General features: G+C 51.6%; 1 protein-coding gene across 2 annotated transcripts in view; it reads right to left on the bottom strand.

The window, feature by feature from the left end:
* The window catches only part of INPP5A (inositol polyphosphate-5-phosphatase A), a 144,527-nt gene that overhangs the window by 58,528 nt on the left and 58,287 nt on the right, over positions 1–27,712 (bottom strand). For both annotated transcript variants that reach the window (XM_070432131.1, XM_070432132.1), the window contains exons 3-4: positions 27,255–27,355; positions 23,383–23,470 (exon numbers count right to left, since the gene is read on the bottom strand). In XM_070432131.1, the coding sequence (XP_070288232.1) occupies positions 23,383–23,470; positions 27,255–27,355 (189 nt within the window). The remainder of the gene's footprint in view (positions 1–23,382; positions 23,471–27,254; positions 27,356–27,712) is intronic.

Below are 27,712 nucleotides of genomic sequence, written 5' to 3'. Positions count from 1 at the left end.
GATGTTTCTCTTTCACATGGATGTCTCTCTCTCCCTCTCCTTTCCCCTTTCTCTGAAATCAATAAAAACATATAAAAATGTTGCCACTGCACATTCCCAAGAGCACCAGGTCTGAGCTCCCAGGAGCCTGCAGAGCACTGCAGAAGGGAGCATTCCCCCTAACAGGAACAGGCCACCTCCTGTCCCTCCCGAGGATCTGGGCCTGGGGATCCCCTGCGAAGCCAGTTACATCGCAGGCTGTGTGCAGACACAGTGAATTTCCTTCCTACACTTGTCTCCTCTGTGAGACGGGAGAAATGCTAAGACATTCAGGTTCACGTGACCTAAGAGCACTGAGGACTCAGTACTGGGAGATGGGGTGCATCCCATGAACCTCCATCCCACGATTTCACAGCTAGTTTATTCCCAGGTAGTACTTGTGCAAACACACAACACACACACACACACACATACACATGCACACACACGCATACACACACAGTGATGGCTCTCAGAGAAGTGGGGACTCTCAGGAGATATGCTCTAACCAACTTAGCCACCTAGCCAGGGCTGTAACTTTAGTTTTTTAAATGCTACACAATAATCCAACATGCCAAAATACTGTAATTAACGAAAGGACCAGTTCAATGATCGGCACATGTCCAAGCCTGTGGTGCCAGTGACCAGCATCACCATTCTTCTGTTGGACATGAAAACTGCTTCCAATGTATTTGCTATTACAACAGATGCTACAGTGAACATCCTCACACGCACCGTGTCCTTGGGCACACATGTGCATGTATGTATCACATGTATGTGCATGTAATGACATGCAGTTGGAGTTGCATCTTGGGTCAAGGTGGATATACATTTTCAACATAGGTGTCACCAGGTTGCCATGACGACCCACCCTCCACCAGCAGTGTGGAGCAGTGCTGATGTACTACATACTTGCTAAGACCTGGTGCCACCTTGACCTTTGCCAATTGGATGTCTGTGAAATTATACATCGTTGTTGTTTCAACTTGCATTTTCATTATATTAGTTGAGCATCTCTTTTTAAGAGTGCTGGCATTTTAAGTTTCTCCTGTGAATTTCTTGTTTACATCTTTTGTCCATTTTTCTATTGATCTTTTTCTCATTTGGTAGGTTTTTAAAATTTTCAACATAATCTGGAATATTTCTCTACTAGAGGCCTGATGCATGAAATTTGTGCAAGGGGCTTGGCCCTTGCAGCCCCGGCTGTCTTCTTTTCTGGGAGGGTAGGGAGGCTCCTCCAGGATGGTCTCGTCACCTCTGAGTCCCCAGCACAATGCTTGGTGCACGGCAGGAGGTAGAGTCCTGGTTAGATGACAGCGGTGTAGAGACGCAGGACACCCCCAGGAGTGACTGGCTAAGGAGCTCAGGAGCTAATGTGCAGCACTGTCTACTCAGGGTTTAAAGGACAGCCTAATGCATCGCTTTCTTCCAAGAAGCTGAACACGACTGCAAAAAATCACACACTTTTACCAAGAGGAGGACCAACTCTTTCACAAGAGTAAGTCCCAAGACTCCTGGTTTTAATAAAATTTAATAGATTGAGTAATAAATCAAAGCTAAGTTACTATCACTTTCATTAGATTATAAACAATAATAAATGAAACAAAGCTTTTGTTTAAATCAATGCAGCGCTTCATTGATCTCTCCCTGTATAATAAACTCACGGCCGGCCGGTCTAATGGGATGAGGCGGCATTCCTGTCCATCTCGCCCAGCCTTATCCAGAAAGGCAGCGTGTGGGAGAGGTCGCATTTAGCATGTCACTGTCATGAGGCTGCTCCGCCTCTCCGAGCAGCTTTGTAACCATCGAAAATGAGAGCCGACTTCTTTACAAAGTACTGACTTTCCAATTTCAGCTTCTGGGCTAAACGTGAAATGACGGCACAAAGGTGTCCCCCCGTCTGACCCTCACCGCCCAGCCCTCTCCAGGCTGGCTGCCTGCTTGAGAGATGCACGTATAATTTCATTTTGTCTCCCGTCCAACAGCCGACATCAGAAGTTAATTAAATTGGTTGTCCATTGTGTTCATCTACTTACAAAGTTAATGATATCTGTTCCTGAATTAAAGAGCATTTTATACAGCGTGCACCATGGGAGCTGGCATGCGTACACCGGGGTGCTGAACCCTGTCACAGCCCTGGTTGTAGTGTCCCCAATTAGGCAGCCCAGCAAGGGGCCGGCAGAGCACAGCCATCGTGACAGGAAGGGTAAACATTCCAAGCAACAGCCACTTAATGTCCCATGTGGCCCACGATAAATCCAACAGATGAATGTGCCTGTTAACATTTTATATCACGGCAGTGAGGAGCAGCCATGGGGGGGCGAGGCAGCCTTTACAGACAGGCTGCTGGGAAGGGGTGCCCCAGAGGGTGCTGATGGCCATGCGATGGGTGACGCCAGATTCGCAAACTGCTGGGGACACTCGCATCGCACCATGTCTGGGGCGAGGTCACCCACTGGCTCAGGCACAGCCTTGCTGAGAACTGGCTCAGTTGTTCACAAATGGTCCCTGACATCCACTCCCCTGCCCTGGCAGGCGGCCGGAAGTCTCGCTGAATAAATGGCCCAAAGCGAGATGGTGTGATGCGAGGGACAGTGACAGGTGCTTCATACAAAGGGTGAGCTTCTGAACACGGGCAATGTCCACAGGATGCCCTGACAAAGGGCCGTGAGCTCGGGGAGGCACCGAGGGCCAGCATTTCGCCGGGCCAGCAGGACGTGGGTGCTGCCATTGCCTGGGACTGAAGGTGGATAAGGAAGCATCCAGCTTCGGACCCGTTGAGGTTGCAATGGCTATAAAACCCCACAGGGAGACACCAAAGGCAGCTGGACGTGTGGGACTGGGGTCCAGGACAGAGGTCTGGGTGCAGATGTAAATGAGCACGGTTCACATGAGGTCTTCTCACCGAGGACTGACTAGAGCCAGAGAAAGGGCAGGGCCAGGGACTGGTCCCAGGATACTGTTGTGGAGGGACTGGGAACAGGAGAAGAGCCTATAGAGAGACTGCCAAGGTGGCCAGTGTGGACGTGGGTGGTCAGTGTGGACATGGGTGGTCACTGTGGACACAGGATGGTCAATGGAGACACAGTGTAGTCAGTGGAGACACAGGGCAGTCAGTGGGGACACGGGGCGGTCAGTGGGGACACGGGGCGGTCAGTGGGGACACAGGACAGTCAAGGAGAAGGACGGATCCAGGGGCACGTGGTGTCTTAAAGGTGAGTGGGGGGAGGAAGTGGCCATGGGGCCCTGATCTGCCAGCACATCAAGGACATGGGGACAGGGTGGCCCTGGAGTCCACAGTCCAGAGGCTAGTGGTGCTGTGAGCATCACATCCAAATGGTAGATTCAAAGAAACTCGGGCAGGGGAAGTCCCAGCTCTCTCAGTTGGCTGTAGAGATGGCAGCCACCACTCCTCACCCAAAGAACTGCCCGCATGTAAGGGAACGAAGGTGCCTGAGAGAGTGGCAGTGCTGTCCACACTGAGAGTAAGAAGCAGGCGCAGGTGCACGGAGGCCCCTGCTGGTCCTGCCCTTCCTCCTGGGCCAGGGCGGGGCTGCCGTGAGGACGCGGCCCAGGCACTCGTCATCCGGGAGCCATCTCATGGAGATGTACCAGGTTATTGTCAGTCTGGACCCTCCCAGCTCTTTCCCCACATGTACTCTCCCGGCTAGTGTTCAACACGTTATCCTGGACCTTCCTTTCCAACAGGAAAATCCTACTTTTTTTCCTTGATTTAACAGACTTCATGAGCTGACGCCTGACAATAGGTGGTAGAGGAATCGGCTCCCTGTGCCTGTTTCATTGGGGAGGGAGCTGAGTGCACAGAGGAGCCCACATTACAGGACTCATACCATGTGCCCAGCACCCAGCTAGGCGACAAGAAGAAATGGCGCAGACCTAGACGTCCTTTGCAAGCACCCCAAATTATTTTTCATTGCACCACCCAGGTACTTTCCTCTGAAAATGAGATTCACTTGCAATATACATGCTCTTTCCAATAATACAGACTTTGCAAACAAAGTTTCAGTGATGAGCAAGAAATATATCAGTCTTAAAATAACTAGTTTAAATTATGAAATTTATTGTCATATTTTCCATGTCTAAATGATTACAAAAGTAAATCAATAAACTTTTATGCCCATTAAGTTATGTGGAGAGTTTGTATCATAATTAAAGCAGCTCTGACTTTTATCTTTTGTCTTCCAAAAATCATTAGCTTTTCAATTACAATTTCGTTCTTACAGATGTTCTGGAGAAGCAGGCTACGTGCATTATGTAGAGAGGCTAATTAGAGTGGATGCACTTTAAGGAATGACAACACTGAGCACAAGCTGTTTACAAACTACCTGCTGCCATTAGGAGAGCTCAGGGCACAGAAAATGCTACCCGAAAGGCTTAATTGATTTTTAAATTGCAATTATAATGGGAAACCGCCATTTACTTCTGTTTCAAATCATTGAGCGCAGTCCCCTTGCACAGACATGCCAACACAGCAGCTTTCTTCCAGGGGCTGCTGCCTCCACGGGACCCGGGCCTCCATGTCCCACCGTCATTATTTCTGCTCCAGGTCCCAAAGCCTTGGACACTGTCCTGCTGACCCCAGTCTGCCCATCCCCTGTTGGAACTGGGGGACTTAATCCTCTCTCATTTCAAACACCCGGGTATTAAACGTGGAGATAGTCTATTTTCCGCCCCAGGTACTCACTCTGCCGCCATATTTTCCGTTTCACGGTGTTTGTTCCCGCCTGCCCCCGCCTCTCCCTCTGGAGCCCTGCGCTCTCTGTGTGAGGACACCCTTGAGTACTTGCTGCCTGTTGTGGGGTCTGCAGGTGACAGATTCTCTAGGTTTCATTAGAATGAAGAAGTCTATTTCACCTTCATTCCTGAAACGTGTTTTGCTGGACACAGAGCTCCACGGTGGCGTTTCCTGAGGGACTCTGGGGGCCACGCTGCTCTGTCACATTCCTGCTTGGCAGGGAGCAGGCAGCGTAAGTGCCGCCAGTCAAGGGTGTCCTAGCTTTTCCCTACACAAGCTTTTGAAAGGTCCTGAAGTCTCTGGTTTCTGTCGTTTTACTATGATCGCTCTGGGGTGGGTTTTCTTTATCCTGTTTGGGGCTCACTGGGATTTTTCATGGGGTGTATGAAGGTCCCCAGGCGTTGGAAAATTTATCATCTCTTCAAAAATAACTTCCGATCTGCCTGCTTAATTCTCAGGCTCGAATCACACGTGTGTTAGACGGCACACCGTGTGTCTCCTTCCACCATTCTTTCGTGTCCCCGCACTTCATGTAACATGTGCTCCTGGCCCACAGGCAGCCCTTGAATTCTGACTTCAATTCTGCAGTTCCCAGCGATGTGATTTGAGCAAATACACACATCAATAAAGCCTCAGCTCTCCCGTTTCTAAAACGGGGCATGTTATCCAATTCTTTCTACACAAAGGTCTGTCAGAGATACACAGAGCACAGTGTCCCTTAAAGAAGCCACTCAAAACGCAGACCTCTCCCTAGCCCTGAACTAGGGTGCTGTTCGAGTCTCAGCCACCAAAACACTGTCCTCCAGCTTTAAACAGCATGTCCTTGATCAGCCTCTAAACCAACACCCAACCCTGACCACTGCCCGTGTCCCTGCTCTTCTGAGGGAGCTGTACACGGCAGTTACAGCACCAAGCTCAGTCCTGCATCTGCCCACCCACCTGGGTCTGGAGACCTCGGTCAAACTGCTGACCTCTCTGCGCCTCAGTCTCTGTATTTGCAATTCGGGAAGATCATCACAGTACCTGCTTCATAGGGTTGCTCTGCGCCCTCAGGGGGGCATGTGGAAGCACACAGGATGGTGTTATCACAGTTCAATGTTAACGACTACTCAGTTGTGATGTTATTTATTCTTTCCTGCCACCCCATGCCCTTACCACTAGAGTAACAAGGCACAGCAAGGCCTCCTCCTTCTGTGTCCACCCACCTCTGATCGCCTCCCAGGCAGAGGCCGCTGCACAAGAGCCCTGACTCACCACTAGCCACCGCATGTCCCTGTGGCCCCAGCCAGAAGGAGGCAGACGATGGAGGAGGCTGCAATGTACCCAAAGCCTCATCATCTGAAGAAAACACCTCTTGGTCCTCACCTCTCTTCTGGGGACAAATCACGAACAGCCTTCTGGGAACAGCTACGTCCCACTAACGGCCTGGACATAAATCAGAGCCCGTGAATGGCGCGGAGGAGTGACACCCGTCAACCACCCTCTGGGCAGCCCTCCCCACTTGGACGCCGCTGCCCTGACCACATGGAATCTATCATGTTCCTTAAAAAGAAAAGGAGACGGATCAGTGTTTCTGCAGGACCAAGAAGAAGGGGAGGCAGGGGGTCAAGAGGTGTTTCCTACAAAAAGAGGGAATGCTGACATGTTCTTTGCTGGTGGGGACCAGGGACCTGGGACATCCTGCCCCTGGTGGTCACAGAGTGTGCTGGTGGGAATGGCAAGCCAGGACCCAGTGGGAGCTGGCAGCCAGAGACACAGACATGGCAAGCTGACATGTGGGTGGATGCTGGCGGGAGGAGGACAGGGCTGGGTGTGGCGAGGGAACATGGGGGCGCCAGGGCCAGGGCTGCACAGAAGTTGGTGGGAATACCTGGGGCTGCACCAGGCTTCAGGCAGAGGAGAAGGCATTGGGGGAAGAGGTGTGCAGTGGGATGGAGGTCCTGCGGTTCCCAGGACCCAGCACGGGCCAGAGCTTCGGGAGGGGGAGGGAGTGGGGCTGAGAAGGGCTGGAAAGGGACAGGCATAGCCACTTGGCGCGGCTGGAGAGGGACAGAGGACACCAGTGCTGGGCTGTGAGAGCGGGAAGGGACAGTGCCTGGGAATGGGGGCAGAAGCTCCTGCGTGGAGACCTGCCATGTCCATGTGTAACTAAGTGTGACGCAGCCACAAAGTCAGTCTGCAACAGGCAGCATGCCGCGTGAGGACCGATGCCTGGCGAGGAACAGTGCAGGGGAGGCAGGAGCTAGGGTCCACAGGAAATAATGAAATGCCAACGTGCAAAAAATGCGTGATTACATTGGAGGGAGCACATGGTAGAGCAGAGCCACTCGAGAACTCCAGGTCAAAGATTCAGGCACTGACTCCCAACATCTCCACACAAACTTCCCACATGACTTCTCCAGATGCCTGGAGGAGCACGCTCACTCCCAGGTCGGGGGAGCCTTCCTGAGGTCAGCCCCCCGCCACCGCTCTCATGCCCTACTCGGTACCCACATGTGGACACACCAATGACACTAACAACTTTGCAAGCACAGGAGAGGAACCGGCCTACAGCTCTCAAGGAAGAGGCTGAGTAGACCGAGCAGGAGTGTCCCTGGAGGTGCCCTCCAGTTTTCAGCCAGTCTCAGGGTCCCCAGTGAAGATAAAATGTGCAGGCAGCAGAGACCCAGCTGTCTGTGTCTCTGGCTCCCAGCTCTAAGACAGCACAATCCCGGCAAACAGGAGGTGCCCGATAAACGTCAGAGCACATTTTTTTTTTTAACAGAAGAAGGTCACAGACACAACAAAACCAAAAGTGCTATCGTTAGGGATGTAGATGGCTGAGCTACTCAGAGTGAGTGAAGTGGACGACAAGCTTAAGTCCCACTGAGGAGAAATGTGACGCCTCCGAGACTCCTGTGCAAACCACGTCCACTTGGGGAGAAACAGCAGCGTCTCATTCCCTGATCAGCTTTAATTAAATCTCTAGCCCGCTGTGTAAAGTCAAGCCATTATGGACAGGGATCAAGAATTTCATCATTCCCCACTGAGCCATAAAATCAATCACCTAAGTTTTTATTACGTAACCTCTAAAGAGTGAAGCGGTTCAAAGATCTGAGGTGTCTGACGGTGGCCAAAAGAAGCCTGTCAAATGTGCTTCTTCTGAAAAAAAAAAAAAAAAAAAATTGGCTTCATTTCCATCTTCTCCCCAGCTGGCAGCATCTGCAGTTACAGGGTGTAGCTTTGCATAATGATCACAAGAAAACAGCAAACTGAAAAGACAGGCAGAGGACCATTACTTCCAGGGCAAAATGTGAGACTCTCACATCATTTTGTTGAAAAAAAGGGGTCAGCGACACTTAAACCTAGGACTTGCCTCTGGAATTTTTCACAAGCGAAGTGTGAGGCATGGCTGCAGGAGCTGGGCCCCTACCTGGGACGGCCCCCTGCCTGTGATGACCCCGGGTGCCTGTGACAGTCCCAGCTACCCCTGCCCCTTGAGAGCTCGCTGAGGACTGGCCACGGCCCTCTCAGCACACCACAGACAGCCGCAGGGGCCCGCAGACACAACGTTAGGACAACTGAATAATTTTGTTTGATGTTGCCTAGAAATAAGAAAAAAAATAACAAATACAAAAGTTACAGCTCAAAAATCTCCACTCCAACTTATGTTCAATGTACTTAGCAAAAGGTCAAAGCTCGGAATTTGCTGGATAAATAAATGTTGGTGAGGCGGACGGATCATTGGAGAATTGGTGCATGGCGGCGAATGAGTAACCTGCAAATGCTGCCCAAACCCCATTATTTCCCCTTTTCCAGGAGCCCAAGATTCATGTCCCCGCATGCCGCCAGTTCATTACTGAGAAATATCATCCCTCTTCCGGCTCTCGCTGGGCAGCCGCGGCCCCTGGAGGACCCTTTAATGTTTAATTCCCCATCATCCGCTCCACTGAACAGCTTAATCTCTGCTTGTATGATCAATACTATATCAGTGTAAATTAAAATGACAATTTTAAAGTAATTAAGCCTGTTAATGCTCGATTCAAATGTCATTATTTGCACAAGGGATTGAGGAGAAATTACATCGCGTCCGGGTGACAGGAAGACGCCTGAGCCCTCGTCCTGCGGCGGTGCCACTGGGGCTTCGGCAAAGCGGATTAACTTCTGCCTCCCCGCCCGGGGCCCTATCCAATTTCTAAAGAGGATAACGCAATTTGATAAATTTAATTCCAGCTACAAACTCAATTATTGTGATAATAGATGAAAACTGGGAGGGGATTCTAAACAGGCCCACATTTTAAAAGATACACTTAGCTCTGAATGAGATACAACAGTTATGGTTTGATTTGATTTGTCCTCTCCCTTTTGAAAACCCTTTAAATAATTACGACGGTTGGAAGAACAGCCAACATTGATTAAATAGCTTAGCTCTAACCCAAAAGGGGCTGCCGCGTAGCTGATTCGGGTCACAGTGGAAACGTCTGCTGTCCTGAGCTGGCCCGGCTGCATTTGTCAGACAAGCACGATCACATCATTACATCCCGGCCTCGTAAGTAGATGCAAAGAACCCAGCCAGTGGGGCGGACCTCAATCCCACCCGGTGCTGGCCGCTCGGGCCCCAGCCTGGAAAGCTGCCTCCAGCCTTCTTTTCTCTGAGTGGCGGGCTGGGGTGAGGGCAAGAAAAGAAAATTAAACCCCTCAATGACCCCAGGAACCAAGCACATCGTGCAGGTCAGACTGTTCTCTGCACAGGTGTTTCTCTACCTGAGTTCCCCACAATGCGGGGTGGGGGGTGCGGGTGAGCCCACACTGGAGCCAGGCCACATGGCATCCCAGGCTGTCCAAGGAGCAGCTGCCATCACTGGACTGCATCCATCAGATCAGCAATAAAAATTGACAGCCCAACATTAATTTCAAGATGAAGAGCGAAGTGTAATAATTTCCCTTTGAAAGATGTTTCGGGGTTTTCTCCGACAACCATGGACACTGTTGCACTCCAGAAGGTGGCCAGTGGACAGGGAGCCACTGCAAAGGGCCAGGGCCTCTTGGCTGACGTGTCTTTTACTGGTTCATTTGGGAGGATTTGACAGGATTTGGGGCACGCTGTAGTTGTCTAAATCTCAAGTGTTCTGGAGAGGATGAGACCTGTGGTTGCTGCTCTGTGCCACGTCACTTACAGGCTGCAGGGGCCTTGTCTGCTACCGGCTTATCGTGTGTGACAACTTCCCCATCACCAGGGCCTGGACACGGCAGCATGTCTCCTCAGGGCCGCTCTTTCCTTGGCATTCTAGACATGAATACCCTGAGTATAAATCATTTCCCACGTTCACAAATGAGAAACTAGCAGGAAGCAGTTTTTAATGATGCATTAAAAGTTAATCACAATGTGAAAGAAAACAGTCAGTGAGAGCCAGGCACACGAGGGTCTGACTTACGGGTAGATGTGTGGTGGTGTCCTTCTCTCTAACCACGAAAACAATGACCCATGAGGGAAACCCAAGTATCAACACTACTTTTCTTTAGAGTATTTAAATTTTTTTTAATGATTTTAGAGAGAGGAAGGGAGAGGGAGAGGGAGATAGAAAGATCAATGATGAGAAAGAATCATCGATCAGCTGCCTCCTGCACGCCCCCTACTGGGGATGAGCCGCATGTGCCCTGACCAGGAATTGAACCAGGACCTCCAATCACTGAGCCACACCAGCCAGGCTCAACGCTACTTTTCTTTGTCATAATTAAAAGTCAGGTCTTCTCCCCAAAGGGGACACTTACAAATCGAGGGGAAATGTGGAAGGGTATTTCTAAAGGCCAGTGTCACCTCAAGATAGGAGGCTGGAGAGATGTGCTCCAGGTGACAGTAGACGGGTCCATGATGTCAGCCTTTTCTGAAAAAACGTAGCGCAAATGTAGTTTCTAAACTCCGTTTTCATTCCTTCCTGTCTGAGCAGCAACAGCTCCGTCTGGGGGACTGGCCTAGTCACCCAGCCTGGAGGCCTGGCCCCCAGCCACCACTGCTGATGAGGGACCAGCCACCGTGGCTACCAAGGCTTCCTGCAGCCTGATGGCAGAGGGAGCCAGGAGCAGGGCCAGGAGCTCTGCAAGGCCAGCGCCACCGTGGCCCCTGTGAGCCAGGTCCCCTCTCCTTCATGCCGACGTCCTCCTCTCCTGGGAGACACACCTCGCTCTCCTCAGATGGGGCCGTGGATGTCTTAAAAGAGGAGCCGGCTCTGCCACCAGTGACCTGTGACAGGACACGCAGGAATCGGCCACACGGAAGGCTGGCAAGGACATCGTTGCCCGAGAATAAGTAATAACCAACACCCTGGGCAGGCCTTTCCTGGGGTCCTGCCAACTGCAGTGTCTCGTCCACTACAGAGTGGGCTGCACCCTGTCCTGAGCAGCCATCACTCACCCTCAAGATACTCCTGTGACTGCCTCCTGAAGACTTTGGACCTTCCTATGATTGGGCTCCAGGAGCATGGCAGCCCAGATGCACTCCCAGGCCATACGGGCCCCCATGTCCACTCTGGCCCCCACCCCCCATGAGCTCCCAGGCCACACAGGCCCCCAGGCCACACCGGCCCCCACTCTACACCGCCCCCACCCCACACCAGCCCCCACATCCACACTGGCTCTCAGAATCTAAAGTCAGTCTTTGCTCAGGAAGGTTCCCTGCTCTCCCTCCAGAGCATCGGGACAGATCTGTAGGGAGTCCACGGCTCAGGTGAAAGAGCCAGGACACGTGGAAACAGTCGCAGAAAGAAACCCTGGTGAGCAGGGCAGCTCAGAAACGATCCCTGGGAGTGAAATGTCACTCGAGGCCAAATGACTAGAACAACAAGCTGAACTGTGAATCAACCGTGACTACTTCTTTATGTTCACTGCTTCAGTGATTTTCTGTCAAAAAATGCTAACAAGCATGAAAGTCCTTAAGAGCTTTACAATTTTTCAGTTTGTTCACCAATACATTCCGCGGCGCATTTGTTTCCCGGCTGCGGGTGACACGCACTCCATCACGCCTGTCTGCCTGACGGATCAGCGGCCACCGGCTCCTCACCCCACAGTCAGCAGAGCCCGCCTCGGACTTCCTGGAGAGCAGGCACAGCGACCAGGAAGGGCCCTGGAGGCCACTGCAGAGCACCCAGCCCCCACCCACACAGGGGCAGGGACCCTGGCTCACAGCTAGCTGCCACCCGCTTGGGCCCTGCAGCAGGGGCTTATGGGGGCAGAGAAGCAAGGATGAAGCGACCACGCCATCAGAGACACTGACACAGGCAGGGCTCTGGGCAAAGAAACCAGGACTGCCCTCGTTCCTTCACCGAGGAATCAGGCACAGTATGACTACGGTGCCAGTCCACACAAGTGAGCGTGGGAGACAGCAGGGACAGCTTGGGACAGGCATGACCGAAGGCAGTTATGTGACCAGGCTGTGGTAGATGGAGGGGAGGGGACCACTCCTTATGCCACAGGGCCATGTAGGGGGTCCCTGGCCCCGCAGACGCTTCTTCCCTGTCCCTTCCCACATCCCCCGGCCAGGCAGAGCCCGGTGCCTGCTCCTCACTGAGGCCACTGCAGGCGGCAGTGCATGCAGACGGGTGCAGGGACACTGGTGGGGACTCACCCAGGGCACGCGTGACTTCCTTCTGTCATGCGTGTACATACTGCATCTCCGAGTACCCAGCTCAGGGAGGAGTCCAGATCGCAGGTGTGGGAAGTATTCTTCTCACTGACACTCCAGCCACATGAGATGCCCAACACACCACTGATGGCCCTGCTTCCCTAAATGGGGATCTGAGTGCAGTGCCCCAGCACCAGTGAGGCAAGGCTGCTGGCTGGGAGGGTGGGCTCCGCAACATGGCACAGCAAGGCCACCAACCGGACCACAGACCCAGACCAACCCTTGGGCTTGGCTGCGCAAATGCAGCAACTTGGCCAGAGGTGCTGGCTGCATGCCGGCTGGGCCTGGGGACACGGGTCAGCCATCAAATGCCTCTGGGCCCGGATGCTCACAGTTGAGAGAGGACACAGACACAGAGCAAGATGAAGACGATGTGTGAGGTGTGTGTGGAGCAAAGGAGGAAGCACCATCAAGCATCGGAAATCTGCTTTTCCAGATTCCTCAAACCAACAGCAATGGACGGAAAGTGCAAAGACTCCTCCTCACAGGAAACGGCCCCCTTGTGGGCACAAACTCATTTGCAAATTGGCCAACTCTAAACTGAAGACGGCACCTGCCTGTCCAGAGCACAGGCAAAATGGGGCTAATGTTAACCAAAGTCACTTTTGTTGAGTTGGAATAATGTTAGGCACACTAAAAAATCAGGAAAATCTATTCAACCTAAAGAATGTCTTCAGTTTTATGTTGATAATACCTGTAGAATGTGAATATGAAAAATTATTCATACTCTGCTATTATTTCTTGTGGAATGTTAGGTTTCCTTAATCATAAGACATATAGAGTGATTTATATAGCCTTTACATGGAGTCAGATTATAACAGAAATATTTCCCTTTTCAATTAAATCATTTAAACTCTGCTTACCAGCCATTAACCAGGTAACTAGGTATTTCACAGTGTTATTGATGCACAATTGACATTTACAAAACCGCACAGAGTGAATGGATGCAGTCAAATGAGGTCTGACCTAGCTGCCCCGGGCAGCCACCGTCACAGCCACATAGCAGGCACGGCCCTGGCTCCCCAAGCTGCCCTGTGTCCCTGTCCCCTCAAAACCCCTACCTCCAGCCCCGTCCCTGGAAACCACAGCTGCTTTCTGTCTTTACAGATGAGCTTGCATTTTCAAGAATATGAGATAAATGGAATGATACTCAGCACAGGTACTTTCCCAGAGTGCAGCACTGCTGTAGCAAAAGTTCTCGCCACTGCGTGGCTCGGCAGGCGGCTTACCACTCACCTGCTGGTGGGAATTCGGGTCGTTTGCAGTTTGGGGTATTATCAGTAAAGGTGTCATGAACATTTGTGTCCCAGTCCTTGTGTGGACACGCTTGCCTTGCTCTTAGGCAGATACCCAGGAGAGGAGTGGCTGGCTCACATGGTCGGTGCGTTTCCTGTGTGGCGGTGATCTGACATTTCCTCTACAGCAACGTCTGAGAGTTCCGGTCTTCACACCCTACCAGCACATGACATGGCCAGTCTGTTCAATTTCAGCCAGCAGTGGGGAACCTGTCATCTTCGCCAACAGTGTGGTCTTCATATGCTCTGCTCCGATGTCCTTCCATGGGCTTGTGAGCCATTTTCCACCTTATCTGCTGAAGTGTTTGTTCCGATCTTTAAAACTTCAGGAAGATTTGTGTGTCTGGCTAGTGGTAGGCTGTCGGAGTTCTTTATATATAGGGCTCCAGATAAAGTCCTTTGTCGGGTGTATTTGCAAATGTTTTCTCCTTGGCTGTGGACTGCCTATTTTTGTATCTTCTGAAGAACAAATATTTTTCATTTTGATGAAGTGCAATTGATAAATTTTTTCTTTTGTAAGAGAAAAGCCAAAGTTACCAAGATTGTCTCCTGTGTGCTCTGGTAGTTTTATGTTTTAGCTCTTCTGTAGATCTATGACCTGTTTCGAGCTTGATTTTTGTTAAGTTTCAATGTCAGAGTTGAGGTTTTGTCTTTTTGCTCATGGACCACTAATAGTTAGCACCATTTGTGGAAATATCCTCTTCCCCCTACTGAGCTGCCCAATACCTTTGTCAGATATCAATGGTGGGTCAGAACGTGGAGCATCACACGCCTCTCGTTAGCACCACTCCCGGCACCCACACTGGGACAGACGCACTGACATCCTGGTTCAGGAGCAGGCCACCAGCAAGCACAGCGGGTCCTCCGATGTGGAGAACACAAAGCACAGAGCGGGGCACAGGCCTCCACCTTTTCCCCCGGCCCCCGGGATTGAGCCCAGGGAGCCCTATGCTTGGCAGCTTCCCAAATCGGGGCATCAGTGACCAGGAAATGGTCACTAGGAACCCTGACTCTCAGGGGCAGCGGGATGTGTGTGTTTTAAGTTCTAAGTCCCCCCACAGACAAGTCTTCACCACCCACAACCACACAGATGTGGCCACCGCACCCTTTGTCTTTTGCAAGCTGTCTGTCCCTGGCACCTGCTATGCAGGGTGGGGGACTCACCCAAGCTTTCGGGGTCTCCTGAAGGATAAACTCCCAGAAGCACATGGTTCAGTGTCTCCTTGCGCCCGCGAAAAACCATGACATTGGAGAGTCGAGCCACCCACTCCACTGGGCCCAGCTGTGGGCAGCTGGCAGACCCTCAGGGTCATGGCCCTGCTGGTAAAGGGGTTTGTAAGGGTCCAGGAGGGCTGTGCTCCGTCACCCAACCTTCAGCCATGACAGACCCAACGTCAGCTGGGAACACAGGGAGAAGATACAATTAACCTTGTGGCAACTGTCCTCCCCACTTGATGGCCCAACGTCAGCTCATCTGTTAGAGGGAAATAAAAAAGTCAGGCCTAAATGTATAAAAAATTATGATGGAAGCTCTAAATAAGGCAGGGACTGTGAGCTTATTGAGTCAAAAATCAATCAATCAATGAGCGAGTGGATTAGGAGCACCTTGTGAGCCCCAAAGAAATAATTTGCCCAAACACTGGGGTTTAACAGTGGAGGACCGAATTCCAACACTTTTAGGAAGTAAATAATGAAAAATCAATTCAAAGAAAAAACAGATCAAGAACCCTGCACTGTGACGTGCCGACACATTTATTGCTGAATCCCATTCCTCGGCTGACCCGAAAACTTCGGAAGGTGTTTATTTACTTTCAGCACCTTCCCGGGATCAATATTTTTAATTTGGATCCGAGTTATTATTTTTCACATCACAGCAGCGGGGAGCGGAGCAAAGTGGCTCATATTTTAGTGCTAAAAAGATCGATATGACAGCTTCACCTTCACTGCAGCCCGCCGCTGCCCGGCCGCACATCACTGCGTCCCGCGGGGCTGCAGGTGCCGCCGAGGGGGGCGCGGTGTTACCCCGCCGGCAGAGCAGACAGTGTGATTTAGCTGTGCACGGGGGCCCGGTGCCCTCGGAAAACCAATCTTGCTTCTCTCACTTCATCAGGCCTGTCTGGGCCACGGGCAGGGCGCAGGCAGAGACAGGCTGGTGGGGGCCTCCTGAAGCAGATTAGTTCCGCATCAGAAATGCATTTGCTTTCCTCCCCCTCCTTGGATCAAAGAACATCAGTAAACTCCATTAACTTTCCATATATTTCCCCTAAAATCTGATCAGGACAGCAGAGACGGGGAAGGGGCCATCAGAGGAGAGGTAGGGAGGGCGTCTCCTCGGAAGGAGCATGGCTTCCAGGCTGTCGCCCCACCACATGCATGGGAGGCAGAACCCCAGGAGCCACCCGGGTAACCCTCCAGCAGATGCCCTGCTCTCAGAGGGAAGCCCGGCCCTCTTGGAGAACCGACTGCCAGGGCCGGTGGGGACCCTCCTCACGGCAACGCAAAAGGCAAAAGGGGGTGGGGGAGGCCCAGGAGCCACCAGCTGGGACATGGAGTGGGAGGCGCAGGCACACAGCTCCTCCTGGGTGAGGATTGACCCTCCAAGCGTAGACCGAGGTTCCTGGTGCCAGGGCTGCACCCAGGGGGCTGCACGGTCTGACCACAGGGAGGATCACCACCCCACTTTGCTGGGAACAGGACCTTGTTGGACAGGGCGGGGTTTGCAAAGCAATGCTCTGGGCCAGGGAGGGGGAGGTGCTTCCTGGGGAGGCTGCAGGGCAGCACTTGACAGAGAACAGGACTCCTCCTCCCTGGCTTCCATGTCGCCCCAGATGAGCGAGGCCACACCCCTGGGAAATCTCGACGTCTCTCAAATTCGTGTCCATGAATTTCTGGTTTAGCCATTCTTCTCCCCTCACAGAAAATGAAACTCACCTGTTGCCTCTTTCCTGAGACCAAATTATGGAAGAGATAAAGGTGTTGGTTGGGCAGCTGGAAGGCAGAGGACAAAGCCTGGACACAGGGCACCGGAGGCATCTCAGCCTGCAGGCCTTCCCGGTATCCCTGGATGCTGCTGCATTTCAGGCACTGACAGATCTGACACGTCTCTGGCTTCAGGCCCCTCTGCCCAGACGCAACCCCACTTCTAGGGCTTTAAGGGGAGCTCTGAATGCCACGTGTTCAGGCAACCCTGTGGTCGCCAAGGACGTTTCCTCGATGCGCAGGGAGGCTCCAAGGGGCTGAGTGCCCACCGGCTGCCAGTACTTGCTGGAGAGCTTTCACACCCTTGGACAAGTTCTACTCCATGAGAGGGTTCCCTCCTCGCCCTGTTGGCTCCAAAGGCACCAGTTTGGAGCCAACAGCAAGGACAGCCTCTGCCAGCCGTCCTGACTGCGCTCACTGCCCCAAAGGGCTGCCAAATTGGTTCAACAAACCACAGTGCACAGTTCCAGCTGCTACACAGACACTTCTGGGGCCGACAGCTAAATGAGCAAGGACTGGCGAAGGCAGCGGCCAAACAGGCCTGTCCCACAACAGACACCGCTGTGGGAGGCGTGAGGCCACAGCAATGGGCAGCCCTGTCCAGGCCACACAGGGACAGTCTCTGCCACCTGCCCTTTGAGACATGTGGCTGCCCCTCACTCTTCCCAGCCCAGCCATGGAGTGTGAGCAGGTTCGGGAGGTTCTGTGGGTCCTGCTGTGTGCAAACCAGAGCGGCTTCAGGCTGGACTCCTTGGCCTCCAGCTTCTCCATGGAGAAAGGGCCTGTTCTGTCTACCACTGAGCTGATCTGCCCAGAGAAAAGGTGCCAAACAAGCATCCTCACCTAGTCCTACCAGCAGCACCACTGTCCCCAAATAAAAAGGGACCTTTGGGGTACTTGCATCAGCCCACAGCTCCTCAGGGGGCCCCCTCTGATACTGTGTTGGGGTCCCCATGCCAGCCTATACATCTTGCCAGGAAACTCCTCCTCTCCCCGCATCCTCCTCCCCACAGGTCACCAGGTGAGGGGGGAAGACAGGGTCACCAGGTGAGGGGCAGATGGGCAGCCCCTGGCCATGCTTCCTCGGGGCCTTCAGCAGCCCCCAGCAGCCCCGTGAATCACCCATACACAGCCCCTGCGGTCAGACAAACGACCAGTGGGAACAGTGGGGGCCCCTCATGCCGGATGCTTTACTCCTGCAGGAAACAGACAACAAGGAAATTATATGGAAACAAATCTGCAATTTCTTCCTCATTTAGCCACCTCTGAAGCCAGAGTATAGAAAAGCCGTCCCCTATCGACGTTCAGGCTTTGCGGGCAATAAGTGATGCGTTTTCCATGCTCCTCGGCGTGCCTGTGAAATTAGACACGTGACTCCTGGGCTCGCCGCCTCGGATCAATAGACACTTGGAAGCCTTGGAAAACTACTCGGGCACTTCCTCAGTGTCAAGGCCCGTGGGCCCCAGGGCGCTGTGAAGTTAACCAAGTAACACCTGTGACAACAGCGGCCACCTGAGGCCTCCCAGGGAGTTCATTTCCCAGGAGGTGAACCTGGAAGGCTTTGGGTGGAAAGCATTTTCCAAGGGTCTGGATGACAGGCAGGTGCCAGGAGGCAGGGGGTTCTGGGAGAGCATTTGGGGGTGTCGGGGCCTCTGCGATGCCCAGTGTAACTCAGGCAGTCTCAGGGTCCCCTGTACCGGCACAGAGCTCAGTGTCTCCTCCTGGAGCCTCCTCCCTAAGCTCCCCTCAACTTGCCTGACCAGGCCATGTGGCAGTCCCTGAATGCCCTTGGGTGGAGTCCCCCAACACCTCCTTGTGCTCTGGAGCTGGTACCCACAAGGAACGGGGGGATGTGAGCTGTCCATCCTGAGGAGCTGGCACCGCCTAAGGAAAGCCCCCTCTCTTCCCCGCCCCCCCCCCCCCCCCCGCCTTGGAGCCCGTCCTTGTAATGGGAAGGTCTCTCTCAAGTGTTTTTGTATGAATCATTTTTCCGACAGTCCCAGAATCATGTCACATGCCTGACTGTCAACACACTTGCACATGGACTTGATCGCTAAATCCAAAGAATTATCCGGGGGTGGTGACACTGTTCTCACTGGGTGGGACAGGACATGAACAAAAATATGCACAGTCCTTCAGATAAAGGGGCCCAAAGAGCTGAGGGCCAGGTGGGAGGGCAGCCTCAGGAATCTGGGGGCAGGGGACAGGCTTGCTCCAGGAGGAGGGATGAATGAGCAACAGCGATGCCGCTGCTTCTCCACCAGACTTGGTAGCATCCCCAACAACTGGTCTTGTTCCCAGAACATGAGATCCTGTCACCTGGCACCCACCACATGGTGCCCAGGAAGGACAGGGGCCTTACGGGTCCCCAGGGGCAGGGAGGGTGCAGCAGATGTCCAATCACCTTCTCGAGGCTCTGAGGCTCCTCATCCACCGACCCTGCTATGAATACAGTGCCGTACACATTTACCACCTAACGTCTATTACCATGGAAGATACCCGGGGCCTTAAAACTTGCTGGTGATGAAAGCTGGAACATTATAGGTTTTGGGGACAAATACAAAAACATTAGTGTGGTGTTGAAATGTGCAAATCTGCCAGGACTCAGGAGCATTAGATTCTGGGTCGTGGAGAGCAGGTGCAGTCAATCCCCCCGGGAAAGGCCATCTAGGTACCTGCTGCATGCTCACCCAGGGACAGCCCCTCCTCAGCTGGGTGCCAGTCCCTCTTTTCCAGACCCCTGGGTCCTCCCAGCAGCCCCAAGCAGGGGGTGGGGCCTAGGAGGTGGTGCCACGGCTATAGGGGTGCAGTCCCCTTCCCCTGCAACCTTTCTTCACTGCCTCATGGCTTCCAGCTCACCCCTGTCCCCACCTTCTCTCACCTCCCCTGATAAACCCACCTTTTCTTCCCAATTTCCAAAGGTGGGGGCCCCAGACTCAGACCTCCCTGCAGCCCACACCTGTGGGATGTTGCCCAATCCATGGCCTTAGATACATCTACACACCGATGGCCTCAAATTCTGCCTTTAGGCAGGCATTCTCCACTGAGCTGCGCTGGGGCATCACGGCCCCTGACCCTTGCAGGGAGGTCCTGGGTTGTGCACGTCTAACCCACACTGACTCACTGGCTCAGATGCGGTTATTGAGCACCCAAGATGTGCTGACGTGACTCCAGGCTGCAGGCCAGAGCAGGGACAAGCGAAACTGCTGCTCCAGGGGCCTGAGCTCAGGAAGGAAGACAGAAATCAGGACGTCGACACTGGCATATCTGGGGCCGCAGCCAGAAGGAAAGGGCCTGGGGCACTTGGGGGCCCTGGGCACAGTGTGTAAGCTCCTGGCCATCCCATCCAGCTCACTCGTGGCTGTGTTGACGCATGGGCCAGGGTCCTCAGTCCACCCTGTGATGGACATTTAAACAAGTTCCCAAGAACAGGACAGGGCCCAGCCTTTCAGGGCCAATGTCAACACTCCAGACTGGCAGTCCCTCTGGAGGAACAAACCTCCAACTCTCAAGGTTCCAGTGGAAAGTGCAGGCAGGCGATGACCCGGCGAGTATAAAGGCCCGGGGAGAGGGACACTGCCCAGGAGACAGCCAGTGGAGGCCATTCTGTCTTCTCAACCTTCAATAGACCCGACAAACCTCCTGCTCCAGTAAATGCCCACTCAGGATGCTTTTTAGGAGCAAACAAAATGTAACGTAATAATTTTTAAGTCTGAAAATTGGCTGCTGAGCACCTCCTATACTAAAATCTCAGGATACGAGGTGCTGCTTTGGCGCCATCTGCTGGTGAAGAAGGATGTTGGCCGCTTCCTGCCTCTGCCAGAAGACCCTCTAGGTCAGTGGTTCTCAACCTTCCTAATGCCGCGACCCTTTAATACAGTTCCTCATGTTGTGGTGACCCCCAACCATAAAATTATTTTCGTTGCTACTTCATAATTGTAATTTTCTACTGTTATGAATCATAATGTAAATATCTGATATGCAGGATGTATTTTCATTGTTACAAATTGAACATAATTAAAGCATAGTGATTAATCACAAAAACAATATGTAATTATATATGTGTTTTCCGATTGTCTTAGGTGACCCCTGTGAAAGGGTCGTTCGACCCCCCAAAGGGGTCGCGACCCACAGGTTGAGAACCGCTGCTCTAGGTGGAAGACCCTCCAGGGCCCGAAGACCCTCCAGGGCCCGAAGCCCCCACAGGCTGAAGCTCCACCCCCAACCCTGCCCATGTTCCTATGCGCACAGCAACCCCCACCATCATGTTCATGCACAGGTGCCGCGTCAGGTTCAACATCTTTCTGGGAACAGGCCACTATTTTCTGATCCCTATTAATACCTATGACAGCATTTATGTACAAGATAAATTCATTTCAATTTCCTTTTTCAATTAATGGCCTATTATTTGAACCACACTCAGCTAAAAATATTGCTCCAATACCATTAATCTTGAAAAATTAAATTTTCTTCCTTCTGACAGCCCGAGGCCACCAGGCTGTGGCAGGAGGATGGCTTCTCGGCTGGCAGTGCTGCTCAGCCCTGCCCAGGAGCCAGGGGTGCAGGGTCCCTCCAGCAGGATATCCAGAGGCCCCCAGCAAAGACGGTTCCACAGGTGACACACTGAGGGTGATGAACGGGCACGAAGGGGACAGCAATCCAGACAGGGCCCAGGGTCAAGCAGAGATTCATCGCAACTACCCCCGCCCCGGTCATGAGATGGAATGACAAACGCAAGCCTCTCCCTGTGCCAACTATGGGACGAGCTCCAGACAGAGTCTGCAACAAGGCTGGCCGCTTCTCACCCCTAGACACAACTATCCCAGCTCTAGACTGGACAGTCACCATGCAGCAAATTGGCTTTCCTCAGGCCACAGGTACGGCTGGATGAGAGGGGAGCGAGTGATGCCCCCACCCTTGGCAGGTGGGTCCAGCCTTCCTCCCCAACACTAGATGCTGTCATGTCCTATGGATACCAACACCCACAGCCTTGGGGACCTCAGACCTGGGTGGTTGGGCAGCTCCCTCTGTCGCTTGTGTCGAGTCCCTCCACCCAGTGAGGCCCTGTACACTACACCGTCTCAGGCTCCAACCACACAGACTGCCATGTCCCCAGTTAACGTGCTATTGCTGTATTTACAAGGAAAACACTGCTATTCTGTGAGATGACATAGATTCTGGATGCACCCTGGTTTCTGTTGTTTTACTTTTAAAAATCCTTGCATTGAAGGACAGACGAGATACACTATCATTGCTAAGTACTTCAATGTACCAACTGGCTGGCGAGATCCTGCAGGGGCCATAACGGGCTGCAGCCTGCCTCCTCCCTCGAGAGCCCTAAAACCCCACATCACAGAAGCTGTCCTGTGGCAGACTGTCCCATCAGACAGTTGTCCCACCGTGTGAAAATCTCAAACTCTGGGTGTTGAAAATTACTTCCAAATTTTGCCACCAAATAATTTTTGAGAACCATAACTGTTGGCAAGAACAGTATTTCTTCAGTGAAAGTGCTGAGTTATGGGCACACTTGTTTTTCAGGTTTTTGTTTTCCATTGCAAAAGGTGAAATGACATTTGAGATAAGTTTCCAGGGATGAGACAAGACCAAATGGAGCTCTCAGCCCTGGTGCGCCTCCAACGTCCCACCACTTCTCTTCTCAGCCAACCAGACATTCTGGCTGGAAGAGAAATGAAATGATTATGTTACCTTGTAATGATATGAGACACAAAGCAGGTCACAGAGAACTAGCAAGATGAGAATTTTGAAATCAAATGGAAAACTTCCATAGGAGGGTGGCAGCTCCTGTGAGGTGACGGTTTCTGAGCACATGTGTCAGGCTCCCTCCACAAGGAGCTGGTAACCCTCCCATCACTCTTTCTGAGGCTTCGGAGCGCACCTGGAGCCTTGCCATCGTCCCCTGACCGCCTGCATGGAGGCGGACATCTGTGCAGTAAGTGACGCTGGGCCCTTAGCACAGATGTGCCACAGCCGGGAGCCGGGCCTGGAATCCGCCTGAAGGCCCCACCACCTGGGTCTGTGTTCCAAGACAGGCTCATCCTGATCCGCTGGAGAAGGTGGCTCAGACTGATAACCTTGCTAAGAAACCAGTTCACTGAATTCTCAATTATTCTAGTTTCTACTGCCCTGATTCCTGCTGTTATTTCATTATTTCCTTCCTTCTAGTTGCTTCAGGTTAATTTTCTTTTCCTTAGAGATTTTTCAAGGTAAGCACTTGATGCTAGAAATTTCTCTCTTAGGTGCACAACGGGAGTGGCAGAGCTTGGAGCAAGCCTGTGGCACAGGCAGCTGGGCACAGAAGACCAGACATGGGGCTAACCCCTCACCTGTAAGCCCCAGAACCCTAATTCTCCCTCATTTCCCACACACCAGGGCCCTGGCCTCAATCCTTGGCTGTCCACCTTCCAGCTACCACATGGGCCTTGTCTGTGCCAACTGATGAGCAGCCCATTAAGGGCACCTTGAGGAAGCAGCTGAGGAGCCATCTGTACTGTGCTGCCCCACGCCCCATAGATTTGCTGAGTTAGGGCACCCCCAAAGGCTGCAGCACAGCTGTAACATTTCAATGCAGGCAGATGGCAGGATGCTGTGATGGAGAGCAGGCCACCGAAAGAGAAGGGCCGCTTCGGCAGGAGCTCCCCTGGGGCAGAGGCACTTACTGTGAAGTGCTCCTGGGACCTGTAGTTCTCGTCCAGGTAGACACGAGCCCGGTTATATTCCTTCATCGCATCACTTGACAGCAGTTCTCTGGAAGGAAAAGAGTTCTTTAGTCAAGAGTCACAAAGACTCCTCACCACTTACAGGTGTGCTGCCGAGGCCCAGGACGCTGGCCTGGACACCATGTATGACATCACCCTGGAGACACCACCAACCAGGGTGGGAAGAGGAGAGGGGGACAGACAGTGGGAAAGGAGAGGGAAGAGGGAGAGAGGGAGGGGTGGCAGGAACTAAAAGCTAAAAGAGTCTATTGTAGATGACCTATCATCTCTGTAAATGGGCTGGAACAGGAGCCACTGCACTAGAGGTTTGAGAATGCACCAGAATGGTGACAGAAAGCAAAGGCCTGCTCTGCTCATTGGTCTGGCCCCAACTGGTCTTGCCCCCATGACTGCAGGGGAGGAGAGGTGGAGAAGGACACAGGCACCATGTGACAGCCAGCGCATTGGTCCGGGTAGGGAGAGGATAAGCCTGGGAAGGACCAAACTGATCCTCAGACCTTGACTCCCACCAAGAGCAAACCCCAGAGTCTCTACAGGGAGAAAATAAACTTCAGACACGGAACAGCACAGAACATTCATGTCTACCATCACCTCAGAAATTACTGGCATGTGAAGAAGCAACAAAATATGACCCATAATCTTTAAAAAAGCAGTAAAAAAAAAAAAAGAAGACCTAGAAAGAACAAAAATGATGGAATTCATTGAACAAATCTTGAAACAGCTATTACAAATATGATCAAAGATTTAAAGGAAAACATGAACATAAGGAAAGACAGAGATATAAAAACCACAAAAGAAACTTCTAGAGCTGAAAAATATATCAGAAATAATTTTACTGCAGGGACCTAAGTGTAGATTAAAACCTAAAGAAGAAAATGTCCTGGAATAAACAACACAGCACCAGAAACTATCCAGAGGAAAAATGACCTGCAAAAGATCAAGAGAGCTGAAGGGAACTGTGTGCCCACAAACAGTTGAATGTCATGAAGTCGGAAGGGCAGGACAAGAAAACAACATTTAGCCCAGCTGGTGTGGCTCAGTGGTTGTGCTTCCATCTATGAACCAGGAGGTCATGGTTCAATTCCCAGTCGGGACACATGCCCAGTGTATGGGCTCGATCCCCAATGTAGGGTGTGCAGAAGGCAGCCAATCAATGATTTTTTATTCATCATTGACGTTTCTATCTCTCTCTCCCTCTCCCTTCTTCTCTGAAATCAACTAAAAACTATATATTTTTTAAAAGAAAACGTTTAAAGAAATAATGGACACACTTTACCCAAGTTTGATTACAATTATAAATCTACAGCCAATGTTATCTCCAATAAGGGTTTAATCTCCAAAATTTATAGGGAATTCATACAACTTAACAAAGGAAGACAAACAATCCAATAAAAAAATGAGCAAAGGACCTAAATAGACACTTTTCGAAAGAGGACATACAGAAGGCCAAGAGACATATGAAAACATGCTCAAAGTCACTAATCATCCAAGAGATGCAAATCAAAACAACAATGAGGTACCATCTCACACCTGTCAGAATGGCTATCATCAACAAATCAACAAACGACAAGTGCTGGTGGGGATGCAGAGAAAAAGTAGCCCTCATGCACTGCTGGTGGGAATGCAGACTGGTGCAGCCACTGTGGAGAACAGTATGGAGTTTCCTCAGAAAATTAAAAATGGAACTCCCATTTGACCCAGTGATCCCACTTCTAGGAATATATCCCAAGAAAACAGAAACACCAATCAGAAAGGATATATGCACCCCTATGTTCATAGCAGCACAATTTACAATAGCTAAGATTTGGAATCAGCCTAAGTGCCCATCAGCAGATGAGTGGATTAGAAAACTATGGTATACCTACACAATGGAATACTACACTGCAGTAAAAAAGGAAGGAATTCTTACCATTTGCAACAGCATGGATGGAACCAGAGAGCATTATGCTAAGTGAAATAAGCTAGTCAGAGAAAGATAAACATCACACGATCTCACTCATTTGTAGAATATAATGAACAACATAAACTGATGAACAAAAATAGAACCAGAGACATAGAAGCATCGAACAGACTGTCCAACCTATGAGGGAAGTGGGGGGAAGGGGAGTAAGAAATCAACCAAAGGACTTGTATGCGTATGTATAGGCATAACCAATGGACACAGACAGTAGGGGGGTGAGGGCATGTGCTGGGGTGTGTGAGCGGCTGGGGAGAGGTCAGTGGGGGAAAAAGGAGACTCGTAATATTTTAAAGAATAAAGAATTTAAATTAATTAATTAAACTAAAAAAAAATTTATAAATCTACAGGTTGAAAAAGCTACAAGAACCCCAAGCCAGAAAGACGCAGAGAAAATCAGACTAAAGTGTGACATAAGTTGCTGTGAACCAGCTAAAAAACAGGACCCTGAAGTAGGGAAAAGACACATCACATACAGAGAAGCTGAAGAGGATGAGGCTCAGGTCTCTCAGGCCAGCGCAAGGCCGGGACAAGGGGACGACAGCCTTAAAGGACTGAAAGAAACACGGAGAGGCTGGGATTCTGTTTACAACAAAAATGTCATTCAAACATGAAGACAAAGACTTTCTTAGAAAACAAAAGCTGAGAGAATTCATGGGGGATTTGTGCTAAATGGGACAGAGAAGTCCCCAGGCTGAAGGAATATGGTACCAGGTAGAAACCTGATCTCCACAGAGTGCTGCAAACGGCAGGCGGACATAAGCGATGTTAACTATTTAAAGCAAAATCATGCCAGTGTGGACTCTGTATAAAACCTCTCTGCCCACAGCACAGGCCGCCAGGGACAAAAGGTGCCATAGTGACCGGTCACTGGAGCTCCTGGACGTGCTGCACATACTGCTCACCTGCACTTTCTCACCTCCGTGAAATGTCATTTTCTGTGAAATGCCTTGCTTTCCCAAGGGGTGGTTTTCTTATTGACACACAGAGGTTCCTTATATATTTAATGCTAATTTCTGTCAGGAAAGTGTGTTGCAGATATCTTTCCCCAAAAGTGGCTAAAACTTATTTTTAGAGTGCCTTTTGATACAGTTTTAAATTTGAACGTGGTGCAATGTATCACTCTTTTTTTGGGGGGGGAAGGCTATACTTCTTGCACCTTCTTCTATGTGGCCCCTATGTTCATAGCAGCACAATTTACAAAGCTACACAGGGTGCATGTGTGTGTGTGTGTGTGTGTGTGTGTGTGTGTGCACGCGTACACGCACGCACATAGCAGCCTCTGGCTCCGTCCTCCACAGGCGACGGGCTCTGTCCCCGTCTTACTGTGACAACTGTAGCTGTGAGCTGCTAGGTGAAGACCAGTTCTGTCTGTCCATCTGTCTATCCATCCTCAGCAGCAGCAGACCACACAAGGTGTAACCTCTGGCACACATGGATGGGACCCCTGCCTGGAGCCCAGGGCTAAAGTCTCAGAGCCCAAGGCATCACAGTCACCCTCTGGACTCTTCCCAGGAGGCACGCTGTCACCCTGTGGCTCCTCTCTCCTCGGAGGCACCCTGTCACCCTTTGGCTCCCCATTCCCAGGAAACGACCTGTCACCCTGTGGCTCCCGCCTCCCAGGAGGCACGCTGTCACCCTGTGGCTCCTCTCTCCCAGGAGGCACCCTGTCACTCTGTGGCTCCCCCCTCCCAGGAGGCATGCTGTCACGAATTTGAGCCACACCTTTTCTCTTTGGAAAACTGGCTTACCCACGGGGCTTCACCATAGTGAGGCTACACCCACGTTTCCATAGAAAGCACCCCAACACCCTGCCCTGGGAGGAAGCAGGGCCATGGCATGCGCCCAGACTTACTTGACGAACTTGTCCACATGTGACATGGAGGCTTCGTAGTTCTTCCCCCCGAACTCCTGGCAGTGCAGGGCCATGAAGTGCGGCTTGTGCGTGTGGACGACCTGGGGAGAAAGCATAGGACAGGGCCATTGAAACCAAGGGTCCCTATGACTTTAAATTTAGTTTTAGATCCTGGCTCTAGAAATCATCTCTCTATATATACACACCCCTCAGAGACCCAGTCTTTCCTCCAAATAATCAGCAATGCCCGAGGCAGAAGACAGAAGCCTGGACCTGAGTACTGGTCACACAGTCTGGACCTCTGCAGGCTAATGGTAACATCTGGACCTGAGTTATGTGTCAGCTCCCGAGCCCGAAGGTGAAACACTCCCTGGCTACTTTCCCACGAGATGGGACAGAGGGTCACTGGGGCACTGGGGCAGTGACCTCAAGCTGCCCTCAAGACCTGAAGAGATGAT

This window comes from Myotis yumanensis, unplaced genomic scaffold (assembly GCF_028538775.1).
Source record: "Myotis yumanensis isolate MYYU_CA2020_CCGP unplaced genomic scaffold, mMyoYum1.0.hap1 SCAF_13, whole genome shotgun sequence".
Classification (NCBI taxonomy): domain Eukaryota; kingdom Metazoa; phylum Chordata; class Mammalia; order Chiroptera; family Vespertilionidae; genus Myotis; species Myotis yumanensis.
The sequence above is the reverse complement of the archived record's forward strand: the minus strand, read 5'-3'. Positions and strand labels throughout refer to the sequence as shown.